Consider the following 16936-nt stretch of genomic DNA (forward strand, 5'->3'; position numbering starts at 1 on the left):
GTTTTGCCTGTATTTGGATTTCATGAAATAACACAATAAGGCCTTTTTCTTGTGACAGGCTTTTCCACGCAGCACATTTCTGAGATTCATCACCATTGCTTGAATTAGTAGTTTATTCTTTTTTACTGCTGAGTAGTATTCCATTATAAAGAAATTTGATTATTCATTCTCCTTTTAATGGACATTTGGACTGTTGCCAATTTTTGGCTTTATAAATAAGACTGCTATAAAAACTGCCTATGTTTTTATTTCTCATTGGTAAATACCTAAGAGTCAAACTGCTGGGTCATATGGTAGATGTATGTTTATCTTTATAAGAAATTGCGGAACAGTTCTCCAATGTGGTTAGACCATCTTCTACTCCCACCAATGACTGAGAATTCCAGGTGCACCACATCCTCCACAGTGTTCAGCGTTCCCAACCAGTCTTTTTTCTTTTAGCTCTTCTAGTGGATGTGAAATGGCATCCAATTGTGGCTATAATTTGCATTTTCCTGACGTCTAATGATGTTGAGCACCTTTTATGAGCTTATTGGCCCATGCCCATATCTTCTTTTGTGCAGTAACTGCTTAAGTCTTTAATTGAGTTGTCTTTGTCTCATACATTTGTAAAAATTCTTTATGTATTTTGGATTTAAGTCTTTTGTCATACGAATACATGCTGTGAATATTGCCCCAGTGGGTACTTGTCCATTCATTTTCTTTTTAATTTTTTTAATGTTTATTTATTATTGAGACACAAGAGAGAGACAGAGCATGAGCAGGGGAGGGACTGAGAGAGAGGGAGACACAGAATCTGAAGCAGTTTCCAGGCTCTGAGCTGTCAGCACAGAGCCCGACGCGGGGCTCAAACTCACAAACCGCGAGATCATGACCTGAGCTGAAGTCAGACGCTTAATCGACTGAGCCACCCAGGCGCCCTCCATTCATTTTCTTAAAGGCGTATTTTGGTGAGCAGAAATGTTTAATATAGATGATGCCCAATTTATCATTTTTTTAAGTTTGTGATTTGTGCTTTTTGTGTGGTGCCCAAGAAATCTTTGCCTAGTATGAGATCACAATCACATCCTCTTTGGTCTTCTAGAAGATTTATGGTTCTAGGTTTACATTTGGGTCCATGATTCCATTGCAACTAATAATTTAAAGTATGGAGATAGCTGTCAATGTTCATTTTCTTTCCAGAATAAGAATTTTATTTATTTACTTATTCATTCATTCATTCATTCATTCATTCATGCTATTCAATACTATTTCGTGATACTATATTTACCATTTACCCATAATTTGATAAATAGGTGCATCCCGGTACATTTAAATATAATTTTTATACACCTTAGTTTACATGCAAGTTGTACATGCCCACTCCATGCTAATTTTATTTTCTACGGCATTCAATATTCTAGTTGAACTGGCCATCCCAACTCTGAAAAGTATTGCAGGGATAGATCACTTAAATTACACATCCTACAGCAGCTAGACACTGCACTACATAAATATTTCATTTTTTTTAAAGGCAGGAGCTCAGATATAAAGACTCTTAGGTTTCTAATCAGAGTGAAAGTCTTATAGTCTCACTCATAAGTACGACTATTTAAGATGAAATGTTTATAAGTGTAAAATATCTATAATTTGTTCATGTACTCAAAATGGGATAGGAGGTAAGCAATGGGCCCAACTCATGTAACATGAATTCAGAAGGCAGGAAAAGACTGTCTGCTATGAAGAGAGCTAAGAGCATTCATGGGCATTTTTTTGCTTGCTTTTTTTCTCTTCCCGCCTCCCACCCCACCCTTTTTAAATCCTATCTACCAAACAGAAACAACCTTGATTGATGTTTATAGAAAATATAGGTCTTCCTTTAGACTTAGAAAGAGCCACAAAGGATTGGAGACTATCTGATAGTATGTGCTACAAATCTTGAAAAAATAATTATTTGAGAATCAGTTAAGTGTACTTTCTCTACCCTTTTAATTCAATTCAAATTCCAGTCAGTGTTCAATTTAACACAGGAAACAGAATATTGGTCAATGAATTAGAGAACTGTACCTTACCATAGAGCTACTGGTAATTTGTCCACTGTTTTCTACCTAACTTTCCCAGACACTAACTAATTGAGGATATCTTTGACCCCAAATTCCCTATAAGGAGAACTGAAAGACTACTGAATTTCTTATTATGGATGAAGTACCTTGATTTCCACAGCAATAAGTTATACAACCATGTGTTTTATTTTTAATTGTACAAGAAGGAAAGTTCTGTGTGTGTGTGTGTGTGTGTGTGTGTGTGTGTGTGTGTGTGTGTATGCACGTGCAAGGGCTAAGTAGAAAAATGAGAAATGTAGAGAATTCCTTTTTCTGTTGCTAGGAAAGTTACTCTGCCCTTGCTTTTTCAGGTAGAATGTACACAATGTCATCCTGAAATCGTTAAGTGGTAAACTGAGAAGGTCCTAAATCTTTTTGGAGAGCGGACATTCTGTAGTGCTGGAGGATGGAGAGGAGTAGGGAGACCAGATCAACACTGATGGGAAACACTTCTTTGTAAGAATTTTATAAAATAAAACATATTCTATTCTCCACAGCGGGAAAATTTTTAAAGCATGCTGTGAATTCCCAATGCCAGTAATCATTGGATATGTAAACATGAAGTACTTGACTACCACATATATAGAATCACAAAAGTCTTAGCTTATCTTATTAGAGTACAAATATCTTATTAGATATTTAGTAATAACTAACATTTATTAACCACTTACTAGATGTCATACACGAAGTACTTTGCATATCTTAATTCATCTATTCAACATGATAAAGCCATAAAATAAATAGTTACCATCTTTATTCTAAGTTTACACACCAAACTAAGAAACAGAGAGGGTAAGTAATTTGCCTTAGGTCACATTCCAACTCAAGCAGTCTGACTCCCATGGCGAGTGTGCTGTGGACCGTATTGTATACCCCATGCAAAATTCATTATGTTGAAGCCCCAAATTCCAGTGTAATCCTAGTTGGAGATAGGGGTTTTCAGGACGAAAGTAAAGTTAAATGAGGTTATAAGGATGGGGTCCTAATCCAGTAGGACTGGTAACTTCTCTCCAAGCGCATGCACCAAGGACAGACCATGTGAGCATACAGCGAGCAGTCATCTGCAAGCCAGGAGAAAAACTCTCATTAGAACCTAACCATGCTGGCACCCTGACTTCATACTAGCAGCCTCCAAAAATGTGAGAAAATAAATTACTGGTTTTTAAGCCACTCAGTTTATGGTATTTTGTTATGGCAACCGAAGCAGACTAAGAGACCATGGACATCACTCTTCCCAGACACTTCCAAATAAGGAGAGAATCAAAGAGAAGAAAAAATCTAATTTTTGCCTCACCTATAATTTCTTTGCAAACTAGTAAACTTACCCTTCTTTCATAGGGTACCAAAAGCATCTAAGACACTGAAATCTTATTGGATTTTATTACTATAAATATTCATAGAGTTTTAAAATATATGCATCAATACATGCAGGTGAAGACACGTTTACTATATTGATCTTTGCACAAGAAACATCAAAGCTTCTGATCGATATAAATGTAAAACTTTTTGGTCAGATTTTTAGCATAACTAGATTTTCAGGCAATGACTCTGGAATAAAATGGAATAAGAATGAAGACCTTAAATGGCTGCTGTTACAGTGTTCCTGATTTATTAAAAATAATCACAGAGCACTACTGGTAATGCTAAATCTCCAGCATTCCAATCTAGTGCAGGGAATTATCAGTGTCTAAAAGGTCTTTGTCAACTTCAACATCTATACACATTTAAGTGGTATTGAGCAGATTCCATAATCTGATCTGCTTTTAACTGTGGAAATCAATGCAATTATTAAGAAGCTATTTAAATAATTCATGTTGTAAAAGAAAGCGTTCAGAGGGCCATAATGTGTTTGCATCTTAATGGTATTTTAAATAAAGTTGTGTCTTGCTCCAGTGCACACTGGTAAGCAAGACCAATCAATCCCCATCCTTCAGTTCGGAGGCAGCGATGAGAGAAATTCTGACAGTTTAGAGGAACAGCTGGGCTGTCTGGCTTTGACAAGTAAGGGAGTTAAGGGAAAGTTTCTTCCCCCAATATCTCAGAGGAAGATGGTATCTGCCTTTTCATTCACCCTACTGTCTTCTTGTTGGTGTTTGACACTCTGCACTGCGTTGGAGATACTATTCAGTGATATCATTGCAAGGTCATTTTAGCCATATTAACCAGACTAAATGCCTATTCATCAGCCCCAACAGAAAGTACGTATCAAGTGCCAAGTTGTTATCTCTGGGTGAAGACACCTTTGTGCAAGTATAGTTTTCTCTCTGGAAGTTTTTTAACGTTATACACTTCCTTGGTGTTGAAATCAGGGTGAATGTAAGTAGTTAGCCTTCATAAGATTTTAAATTTCAGATAAATATCAAAGAATACGAGAATATTATTAGCAAAGACATCCAAAGTTTTCTAATCCCCGTTTCATCCAATACCTGAACCATCTGTATCACAGCATCTCCCAAGTTGTGACACCAGTCTATTTCAACCCTTCTGGTTCATCAAACTCATTGCCATCTTCTCTAGGACTGAACAACTGCTGTTCAGGCAATTATGACAGAAAGTTCTCCCTTATGCTGAACCCAAATCTCCCTACCTTTCTACCTATTATCTGAACTAGCCGTTTGGTACCACTCAGTCAAGAATATGCCTCTTCCACCTGCTATCCACACTTGAAGATAATGATTATTGCCTTTACAGGTTCCCTCTTCTTCAAGTGACACATTCCCAACTCCTTCACTTTTCTCATGTTCCGTCCATGTCCATGTTGGCATCAGTAGAGGGGTCTACGATCCCAAACTTCTGAAGATCATGTATGCAGGAAAACCCACTAAAACGATGTCCATTACTAAAAATTACCTCAATTATGAGAAAGTGTTTTTATTATTAAACGATTTAGCACATCTGGGTTAGCTCCTCTTCTTTATTGTTTGAATATCTCCATTACACCCTTCAGCTCTTACACTGCTTGTCCCTCAAGTCTAGGTGGTTCTCCTCTCTTAGGTTGGCCCACAAAGCTTTCTGTCATCTGTCCTTGATGTACATTCCCATCCTTTACTCTCCAGTCCCATCCTTAAACATTGCTCTCCACTCCCACTACACCTGGCCACACCAAACTTCTGTTTCCTGAAAGCTCCAAGCTTTTTCCTTCCCCTATGTTGTTATCCACCTATAACACTCCTCCTTCTCTTCTTTTTCTTTTTTATATTTATTTTTGAGAGACAGAGAGAGAGAGACAGAGCCTAAGCGGGGGAGGGGCAGAGAGAGAGGGAGACACAGAATCCGAAGCAGGCTCCCGGCTCTGAGCTGTCAGCACAGCCTGACGCGGGGCTCAAACCCATGAACCGTGAGATCATGACCTGAGCTGAAGTCGGACACCTAACCGACTGAGCCACCTAGGCGCCCCCCTCCTTCTCTTCTTCATATAACTAATGCTTACTAGGGGCAGATATCCTTAGAGTGGAGAGAGAGTACATTAAACGGTACAATTAACTGCTATAAAAAACAACCTCAAATCTAAGAACGTAACACAATAAAAGTTTATTTTTCATTTATATTACAATTCAATATTGTTTGGAGGGGCAGTGTTTATAGGTGGGTGAGTGAACTGCACAGTCTTTCAAGGTGCCAGACTCCTTCCTTCTATCTGATAATGCTGCCATCTTCTAAATCCAGCCTCCAAGGTCATCTTAGAAAGGGAAGAAAGCAAGCGAAGGATTTCACTTGTCGTACACAGAAGTGTACATCACTCCTGCCCACATTCCACTCACCACAACTCAGTCACAGGGCTCTGACTGCAAAAGAAGCTGAGAAATGCAGCTGCCTGAGGAAACTGAAACAGGATTGCTAAATCCATAGGCCTGTTTCTAGATGATTCTACTTTGTTGTCCATAAAAGTCTATGGCTACTGATCTCATTGCACTTACTGCTATGGCTGGGGAAATTACATAAGTTAATTTGGTTTTTTCCCCCAACTAAACTATAAGCTCCTTGAAGACATCAATGTGGCTTTTATCTTTATATTGTTAGTATGTGGCACAAGACGTTTCTGCCACAAATGTCATTTACACTTATGAGTGAATGGATTAATGAAGGAGTCTTGCCTACTCTTCCTGACATTCCTAACTAACTTCTGATATTTTGAAGACCCAAAGATCAACACATGCAGCATGCAGCATGGCTCCTTTGACCATGGGGAGGGGTGGGTGTCAACAGAGGCTAGAGTGGTCTCACAGTGGATTGGATGATGCCTTTGGCAATTTCAGAGAAGATTAAACTATGTCCTTTTCCCTTAGACTATGGGCTCTCCAAAAGCACAAACTAGGTCTTACTCATCTAGGAGTCCTTAGCACTCAGCACTCTTAGTAAGTGTTGAATGAATAAATGCAAAATATTGTTATAAATAGGGTAGTCAGATCATAGGCTGTATTAACTTTAATTTCATGCCTGATAACAAAATTATCAGGACCAACCATGAAATGCCAAAAGAGTTAGTTTTAATAAGGTTTATAGAAATTATCTTTATATCCTTTTATAATACTTTCTACTCTGATATTCTTTTTGTAATACCAATTTTAAGGCTAAGAAATTTTTGAGAAAGTTGCATTAATTTTTAAATAAAGTGAAATGGTGAAAATCACTTAACTACTTGAACTTAGCAACCCTGACCCCCAGCTTTTAGGAGTGGTGGTTTCTTCTGAAGATGTATAAAGATGCCTTCCTCCTTTGGATTTATTCATTACAAGCTGAGATATCATCATTAGGAAACTGCAAAAGCAGGAAAGGCTGTCTTCCTCTTCCATTCTATAAATAAACAGGAAGACAAAGATAAAGACTAAAGTAGCTCCCAAGCCAGTATTTTGAAACTCATGTTGACCTGCCTTAAATGCCTTTACTGTGAACAATTTTCAAGGGAAAAACAAAAACAAAAATTAAAAACCAAAAACACTCAACTAATGTCTAAACTAGAAAAAATGAATTCTTTCCTTGACATATATTAACTCTTAAAGAGTGAGGATCCTTAAGTTTATTTATGTCAAAACTCATTTAAATGTTTGCTCTTTGGATGTTTGTTATTGTGCTCAAAATAGCAGAGATTAATGAGTGTCCACCTTCCAGTGCTTTCATAGTTTTTATCTCTCAATAAATAGAATAAATAAGCAACAGGTCCAAAAATATACAGTGGTCTCCCCTTATCCACAGGAGATATGTTCCAAGATGCCCAGTGGAAGCCTCAAACCATGGATAGTACCAAACCAAATTCTTTTTCTCACACACACACACACAAACACACACACAAAAACACACACTCACTTATGATGAAGTTTAACTTATAAATCAGGCACAGTAAAAGATTAACAACGATAGTTAATAATAAAATAGATCAATGAAAATAACATACTATAATAAAAGTGATGGGACTATAGACTCTCAAGATCTTACTGTACTGTATGTACAGTACATGGTGAGAAGAGGTGTGGTGAATGTCATAAGCATTGTGATGTAGCATTAGACTACTACTGACATTCTGACAATAGGTCAGAAGGAGGATCATCTGCTTCCAGACCAGGGTTGACCGTGGGTAACTGATGGTGCAGAAAGTGAAACTGTGGATAAGGAGGGACTCCCATATTTACTCTAGAATGTATAGTGCAACCCACATCTAAACTGAAATGCAAAAATTAAGAATTTATCTTTTTTTTTTTTGTATTAAAGAAATCCGTTTCTTTATTGGTAATTTGCAAGTCTACTTAAATCCGATCCATCAGACAAAATATGAAAATGAAAATTTTAATGCAGCATTACCTTGAAAAATCATCTTTCTACGATCTCCATCTATTTTTTTTCAAATTGTAAAACCTTAAAAGTTCAATGAAAATCAGATGGATAAAACCTGGATAAAACCAAACTTGAGGGACACCTGGGTGGCTCAATTGGTTAAACTTCCCACTTCTGCTCAGGTAATGATCACTCAGTTCATGAGTTCAAGCCCCACGTTGGGCTCTGCATTGGCAGTGCAAACCCTGTTTGGAATTCTCTATCTCTTCCTCTCTCTCTCTGACCCTCCCCCATTTGTGTTGCCTCTCTCTATCAAAATAAATTAACTTAAAAAAAAAATAAATAGGGGGCGCCTGGGTGGCGCAGTCGGTTAAGCGTCCGACTTCAGCCAGGTCACGATCTCGCGGTCCGGGAGTTCGAGCCCCGCGTCAGGCTCTGGGCTGATGGCTCGGAGCCTGGAGCCTGTTTCCGATTCTGTGTCTCCCTCTCTCTCTGCTCCTCCCCCGTTCATGCTCTGTCTCTCTCTGTCCCAAAAATAAATAAACGTTGAAAAAAAAAAAAAAAGAAAAAAAAATAAATAAATAAAAGCAAACTTGAAGCCTTAAAATAAGCTGCTCAGAGAATTTGAACATCAACCTTAGCAGGCCTAGAGTCCCTGTTGTCTAGACTTGCATGAGGATTTGACTAGAAAATCGTATCAATTATAAGATGGCAGCATGGGATAAAGGGAACTGAGAGGATTTGGAAAAGAAGATATACAGTTTGATCTAGAGGCATCTAAGCCCCAGGAAATCCCAAAGCCCTCATATCTCAAGGCCCCAGGACTATCATGGAGCCCAGCTAACAAGGATCCTATTCCAGTTTGGGTGATTTTACCAGGTCGGTACATTATAGGCTTAAACGAAACTTACCACAAGAGTAGCAGTCTTCAGTGTCAAGTGGTTGGTTAATGAACACCATACTGTGCGCCATGTGATCACAAAGCTAAGCACTGGACGATACAACTAGGAGTAAGACAAACACAGAACATGCCCTCATGGGGCTTAGAGTCGAACAGGAAAGATACACATTTATCAAGTAAGTTCTAATGTGATAAAAGTCTTCCAGGAGAACTTAACAGCTATGAGATCCCATTACAGGTGTTCCTAACTTGGTCAGGGATGTGAGCTGTTGGGGAAGGCTTCCCTGAAGGAGTGATAAGTAGTGATATTTATACCTGCTCAAGTCACTTAATTTGGTGGTGTTCTAGTATCTTCATCTATAGAAGGACATCATCGTACCCACCACACAGAACTCTTGTAAGGACTCAATTGCCTAACAAATGAAAGCACTGACCATAGTGCCTAGCATGTGGCAAGTTATCAACATATGTTTCTGCAACTGTTGTTATTATTATGATGCTTATTATTAATACTATTATTAGTTCGAAGGTGTAAAACTTAGCCAGGTAAAAGGAGGAGAGGAGGAACAGCAAGAGGAACTACTCCAGACAGTGGAAAAAATAAAAGCAAAAACCCTGAGACCAAGAAGGTTGTGGACCTTCTAGATGGATAAAATTAGGAAGGACATGGAAACAAACAAACAAACAAAGGGGTCTCCATAAGGGAAGATCCTTCTGGATCTTTTCCAGAAGTTCCCCCTCTCACCCTGACCATCCTAAGAGCATCCTCCCTTGACTCTGCTTTCTCTTCCAGGTACCATATTGTAGTCTTTATTTTCTTTTTTATAATGTGCTGCATTTTCCAAGTTCCCTCTTTCCAAATCTAAATTCCAAATTCCCTCTTTCCAAATTCCCAAATTTAGTACAGATTAGTGTCATAATTTTTTTAAAAAGAAAGAAAGATTTTAAAAGAGATCCCATCATTATTTCTCTTTCCATAGCCACCTAACTTCTGCAAAGTTTGGCTATTAATCACTGCCCTCTTCTGTCCCTTCTCACTCCCTCGGCAACTCACTGCTACCACTCAATTGACACAGCTCTCTTGGTAAAGTCTTCAGATAGAACTTCCGCATTTTGTTTCTAAAACACAGATCCGCGCTCTCACTCACATGCTTCAAGTATTTCATGGCCTCTATCTCCTATAAAATAGCATCCAAACCTCTAAGCAAAATCACTCAAATGATCCACAGTCTAAGCCCAATCAGTCCTTCCATGATCATTTCCTGCCATTCTCCTCCATTACCAGCCCGTTTTCCACCCACTCCCAGCCACACAGAACTTCCCTCAGCATGTACTCTGAAGCGTCTCTGCCTTAGCCCAGTTCAGTCTTTCTGGCAAGAGCAGTCTTCCGACCTTCCTCTAGCAAAATTCTACTCCTTCTTCTAAACTCAACAAGCTTCAATGTCACCTCTTTTATGAGTTTCTCCAACCCTATCCACCTCTCTCCAAAACACAAGCAGGCTGCCCTCCAAAGAGTGAAATGTTTACCTCTCCGCTTATATTATGAGTTCCATTAAGGAAGAAGCTATATTTATCTTTGCACGTAGAAGCACCCAGCTCATAACTCAAAAAATGTCATTGCTACTCAAACTAACATAGTATTATAATGGTTTTTGTTGAGGAAATCACATGAGAGGTGGGATATTTACAGTTACTAGAGAGAGAGAAAAGAAGCAAAGACACATGCAAACCATTTCAATTATTTCTTGCAACCTTATGTGAGTATTTACCAATTTGGCACAGAGTTATTGAGGGCTTGCTATTTGTCAGGCACCGTGCCAGGCACTGCGTATACAGCTGTGAATAAAGCAAAACCCCTGTCTTCCCCTTCACAGGGCTAAGGATCTACTTGTGAGATGGATCCTGAAGAAACACACACATAAATACACAGTTACAGACTGTGGTAAACGTCATACGGTTAAAGAAGAGGAGACGATGAAAAATGGCAACTTTGAGGCTCCAAATTAAATCAGGGAATGAGGAACACCCTCCAGCGGAAAGTAACTGTGATAATGAGAAGCACAGGCCGAGGAGGAAGTAACCATGCAAAGAACGGGAGAAAAGGCATTCTGAAAGAGGGGAAATGTCCTGGAAGGTCCCGAGGCGGGGGGATGGGGAGCATGAGGAAATGAAGGACGGCCAGTACGCTGGGAAGCTGGTGAAGAAGAAACATGATGCCTCAGTTCCTCTAAGGCATCCTGGTTCTATGAAAGAGACTGTGCTTTCTTCTTGGGGCACCTATAAGCCACCGAAGATTTTAGGCATACAATATTGTCTGTTTGGGGCTGGGGGTATAATGGCATCAGATTTACATTTTTAAAATATCACTCTGAAGTGAGGAATTAAAATTCCTTTTAGGTAGAATTACTAGCGAGATGGAAAAGTTGCCCGTTTATTTGATTTTTCAGTACATTTGAGGTAATAGTTATGTGAACATCCATCAGTCGAATATTTGTCTCTAATCATTCTCAAAAGTTAATAAACCCAATCCACCCCTATAGCTCTGACTTCCCTGAATAGTATTCTTTAGGTGTACAAAGTTATAGTACAGAGAGATCCTGATTCCTAGAATGCCACATGGTACATGCCAACAAATGTTTAATCAGAGCTGTCATTCCAAAGTGTGTAAATCCTCTGGTTGAGATAAAGACTGGTATATGACATGGACTAAACCTCAAATTTTTCATTTTAACTTCAGTTGAAGAGTTGGCCTTTTCTACCTGAGCTGACACTTACAAGAAACAGTGAAAGCCGGTATTTTTGTTTGTGTAGAAATGTCACAATCCTTCCCTCTGTTGAGAACAAATTCACGTAAGTTACAATTATGTCACAAAAAGGACATAAAGCACAGTAGCATTAAAAAAAAAAACTTTTTTTTAATGTTTATTTATTTTTGAGAGAGAGGGACAGAGACAGAGCACGAGCAGGGGAGGGGCAGAGAGAGAGGGAGACACAGAACCTGAAACAGGCTCCAGGCTCTGAGCTGTCAGCACAGAGCTGGAAGGCGGGGCTCAAACCCACGGACCTCAAGATCATGACCTGAGCTGAAGTCAGCCGCTCCACTGACTGGGTCACCCAGGTGCCCTGAAGCACAGTATCATTTCAAGAATGTTTCTGTGACAATTTGTTAAACCAAAAGAAATACTACAACCAGAAAGAGGGAGAGGAGGGAAGAAGAGAAATATAGTTGCAGATTGAACAAAAGCGAACGGAACATACTTGCACACTTCAGCATATGGACTTAGGCTGGCAAGCAGCAGTGGTGACTGGGCACTACTTACAGCTTGGGGAGGAAAACTGTGAACACACATGGTGAAGATATATCCAACATTCAGCCAAGACAAGAAAAGAAAGAGAGCACACGCGATGTAGTATAAATTCCTTTCCCAAGCTTTTAATGTGCAGCAAGTTACCCAATATAAAAACGATGTTTGGGAAATGGATGAAAGAAAAGGAAATCTAGACCAAACAAAGCAGGAGACAGTGAAGACCTCCAGGTAATATAAAAGGAGTGGAATTTAATGGTTTCAGAAAAATACTCTGGAGAAGGTAAAACAGTAGCTGTAACATTCGTAGTAAGAACACCTGTAATGAAAGCTAACCTTTATTTATCAGGTTACTAGCTCTGTAGTGGGTAGTAATTTTATTTCCATTTGAAAGATGAGGAACCTGGTGCTAACTCAAATATCACTAAGCTGAAATGTGAATGGGAAGTCAGCTCTGTCTGACTGGAGCTTGTGCAAATGAATTCCAGGTAGCTCTGTTGTTGCTTTTAATCTAGATCATTAAAGCTTTAATGAAATACAATACAGATCTCTGCCTTGTCTTTTTAAAAAAATTTTTAAGTTTATTTATTTTGAGAGAGAGACAGTGAGAGGAAGAGAGGCAGACAGAGAGGGAGAGAGAGAGAATCCCAAGCAGGTTTCACACCATCAGTGCAGAGCCCGACATGGGGCTTAAACTCACGAACCATGAGATCATGAGCTGAAACCAAGAGTCAGACCCTTAACTGACTGAGCCACCCAGGCGCCCCACCTTAACTCTTTTAATGACAAGCTTTCTAAATCATATTTTAGATTTTCCTTCTCTCTTAAACCCAATATCCTAAGCATGATTTAAGGTTCTCTTAATGATACATAATATACTGAGCATAATTTAAACATTAGCTATCACGTTCTGCCTAAGAGCAACCTCAAGAGATACTAAGATATGCAGGACTATTTTGTTCCTACACCAAATGGGACCCAAAGCTCTTTGAGTTGTTCCTGTTCATCACATTCTGACTAGTCTAGTCCTTCACTGCCAGGTTATCAGCTCTAACTGCTAGCTGCCATCGGGCACCGAGTTCTAGTAGCAATCTGTCTGCACACCCTTCCCCACAGTTCAGCTGCTTCTTGCTTCTCCAAACTCCTCTTGCACCATCCACTGTCTTCTGAATTCCAACCAGTTCAATTTGACACATTTTCCTAAAGTCTATTCTGCCCTGTATTTGTTCTCTGTGGGCTATTTCATCAATAAAAATAGTGGAGACGCTGTGTCAAACCAAGAAAACTTGTACCTCCTTTCCACAAACTTCAGCTATCCAGTTCCCAGGGGCTTTGTGCGGCTTAATAGAGGTTGAGAAGACTAACAATCCTGTGAATCAGTAGCAGTGTCCTCATTTTCCAAAGTGGTAAACTGAGGCTCAGAAAGGTTAAGCAACTCTGTTAGGCTTTCACAGCTAATAAGTAGCAGAGCTCACATTTGCACATGGTCTTTCTGATTCCTAAGCTTCACTGCCACAAATGGGGGGAGAAAGACACAACAATTTTTTGCCATATGAATGGCCTGAAGAAATCGCCACAATTTGCGTTTTATCTTTAATATAAATTAAGTATTGAATAATATCACAAATCCACACTGAAACTATAAAACACAAACCAGATCCAAAGCACAAACCAGAGATTTACTAAATAGGCGGCATATAATATTTGAGTTGTGCATGAATCAGTGCTAGCCTGAATATCACACTTTCACATATCATGTGACTTCCTTAGTGATTTCCTGGCACTCTTGGGTGCAACCCACAACTTTCGAGGCAGATTATTGCATAAGAGTAAAACAACTATGCAAAGATATAAAGATTTCTCTAGTATATATTCATTATCTTTTAGAATAAAAATATTGCTAGCATCAATTTTTGCATATCATCACACTCCAGCTTTATTGATCACTTTATTCAGAAGCCCATTTACCTCTCCTATTTAGACCTAATTCTATTACAGCCTGGTGGTCCAAATTCAGTTATTTATTTAACCAATATTTATTAAGTAGATTCTTTGCCACAAATACTCTGTGCTGCATATTATGTAAAACAGCAGACAGAGGTAACTCTTTTTATGGTGTATAACCCTGGATGTTTACTTAGGTACAGAGATTGTAACTGAATTAACATGCACCTTCATTTATTCCCAGTAATCCTTAAAATCGTCAATTATTACAACGTTCAAGAAACTTCTGTAGGAGTTATTTCATACATGAAATTACATTTTAACAATTTACTATTGTTACTAATATTTACTAATATTGGAAGCTCAATTTACTAATTTGAGCTCAATTTACTAATTGACTAATTACTAATTTACTCAATTTACTAATATTGGAAACTACTAAAGTCTTTACATGGAGTGGAAAGGTCTTTATACAGCAACCACACCAAAAGAACATCCTTAGACCTGTTGTAAGCACTGTTGGTTATGTCTTGGGGTCCTGGGTCTCAGAAAGAAATCTCCAGAGAAACTTTTAAACACAAAAGCCACATACACACGATATGTACATGGAGTTGTGGAAAAATGGCTTCTTGGATGGGGCAGGTCCTTGTGTTTCATTACTTTAGACTCACACAGCCTTTATTTGCTGCTTTGACTCTTCTAAGCCACAAATCAGAGGCACCCTAGAAAAACTGCATCAATTTCAACAGCTCCTTAGAAGTTCAGGCAGCACCTTTCATAGACAAGACCTAATACCCACCATGTGGTCTAACTGTTTTTGTGATGCAATTATATTTTGAAATTGTTTGGCTTTCAGTTGATCGGCATTTTTGTTCCAAACAATCCTACTAATAGACTATCTATGGCACTTTAGAGACTTTTCATTCATGGAGCTTTGAGCTGTGTCTCTTTTCTAACATTGGCATATGTATTCCTATTTTCCATAAGTATCTACTCTTTCTTAGGGTTACTAAATTGTTGCCTCCCTTCCAAAAAATTCTAGTAGACTTCCCAAGTACATGACATTTAGTTTCATCTTAGAAAAATAAACAGGACACCAGTACTGCCATTCTTCCTGCTTATAAGATTTGCGTTTAATGGGGAAGAAGTGAGAGCTTTCCCCCTAAGGTCAGGAACCTAACAGGGATATCCACTCTCACCACTGTTGTTCAACACAGTACTAGAAGTCCTAGCCTCAGCAATCAGACAACAAAAAGAAATAAAAGGCATCCAAATTGGCAAAGAAGAAGTTAAGCTTTCACTCTTTGCAGATGACATAATACTCTACATGGAAAACCCAAAAGACTCCACCAAAAAACTGCTAGAACTGATATACGTGAATTCAGCAAAGTTGCAGGATATAAAATCAATGTACAGAAATCGGTTGCATTTCTATACCAATAATGAAGCAACAGAAAGAGCAATCGAAGTATCAATCCTATTTACAATTGCACCAAAAAACGTAAGATACCTAGGAATAAACCTAACCAAAGAGGTAAAAGATCTGTACACTAAAAACTATAGAAAGTTTATGAAAGAAATTGAAGAAGACACAAAGAAATGGAAAAATATTCCATGCTCACAGATTAGAAGAATAAATATTGTTAAAATGTTTATACTACCCAAAGCAATCTACACACTCAATACATTCCCTATCAAAAAAATGCCTACAAAAATCCCTGCAAAAAAATGTTCAAGAGCTACAACAAAGAATCCTAAAATTTGTATGGAATCAGAAAAGACCCCGAATAGCCAAAATAATGTTGAAAAAGAAAGCCAAAGCCAGAGGCATCACAATTCCAGTCTTCAAGCTGTATGACAAAGCTGTAATCATCCAGACAGTGTGGTACTGGCACAAGAACAGACACCCAGATCAATAGAACAGAATAGAGAACTCAGAAATGGACCCACAAATGTATGGCCAAGTATTCTTCGACAAAGCAAGAAAGAGTATCCAATGGAAAAAAGACATTCTCTTTAGCAAATGGTGCTGGGAAAACTGGGCAGTGACATGCAGAAGAATGAAACTGGACCACTTTCTTACACCATACACAAAAATAAATTCAAAATGGGTGAAAGACCTAAATGTAAAACAGGAAACCATCAAAATCCTAGAGGAGAAAACAAGCAGCAACCTCTCTGACCTCAGCTGTAGCAACTTCTTACTACACACGTCTCTGGAGGCAAGGGAAACAAAAGTAAAAATGAACTATTGAGGCCTCATCAAGATAAAAAGCTTCTGTACAGTGAAGGAAACAATCAACAAAACTAAGAGACAACCAAGAGAATAGAAGATATTTGCAAATGACATAACGGATAAAGGGTTACTATCCAAAATCTATAAAGAACTTCTCAAACTCAACACCCAAAAAACAAATAATCCAGTGAAGAAATGGACAGAAGACATAAATAGGCACTTTTCCAAAGAAGACATCTAGAGGGCTAGCAGACACATAAAAAGATGCTCAACTTCACTCATCATCAGAGAAATGCAAATCAAAACCATAACGAGATACCATGTAACCCATCAGAATAGCTAAAACGAACAACTCACGAAACAACAGATACTGGCGAGGATGCAGAGAAAGGGAACACTTTTGCACTGTTGGTGGGAATGCAAACTGGTGCAGCCACTCTGGAAAACAGTATGGAAGTTCCTCAAAACATTAAAAATAGAACTACCCTACAACCAATAATTGCACTGCTAGGTATTTATCCAAGGATACAAAAATGTTGATTTAAAGGGGTACATGCACCCCAATGTTTACAGCAGTGCTATCAACAACAGCCAAATTATGGAAAGAGCCCCAATGTCCATCGATGGATGAATGGATTATGTGTATGTGTATGTGTGTGTGCTTGTGCATGTGCATGTACATCTATCTATCTATATACAC

General features: G+C 38.6%; 1 protein-coding gene across 12 annotated transcripts in view; it reads right to left on the reverse strand.

Moving 5' to 3' along the window:
• The window catches only part of RBMS1 (RNA binding motif single stranded interacting protein 1), a 219520-nt gene that overhangs the window by 165065 nt on the left and 37519 nt on the right, over positions 1–16936 (reverse strand). For 4 of the 12 annotated variants that reach the window (XM_045479971.1, XM_045479972.1, XM_045479973.1 and 1 more), the window contains exon 2: positions 8762–8854. The exons of the other annotated variants lie outside the window; for them this stretch is intronic. In XM_045479971.1, coding sequence (XP_045335927.1) covers positions 8762–8854 — 93 coding nt within the window. The remainder of the gene's footprint in view (positions 1–8761; positions 8855–16936) is intronic. 12 annotated transcript variants of the gene reach the window in all.

The sequence above is a fragment of the Leopardus geoffroyi genome, chromosome C1 (genome assembly GCF_018350155.1).
Source record: "Leopardus geoffroyi isolate Oge1 chromosome C1, O.geoffroyi_Oge1_pat1.0, whole genome shotgun sequence".
Taxonomy (NCBI): Eukaryota; Metazoa; Chordata; class Mammalia; order Carnivora; family Felidae; genus Leopardus; species Leopardus geoffroyi.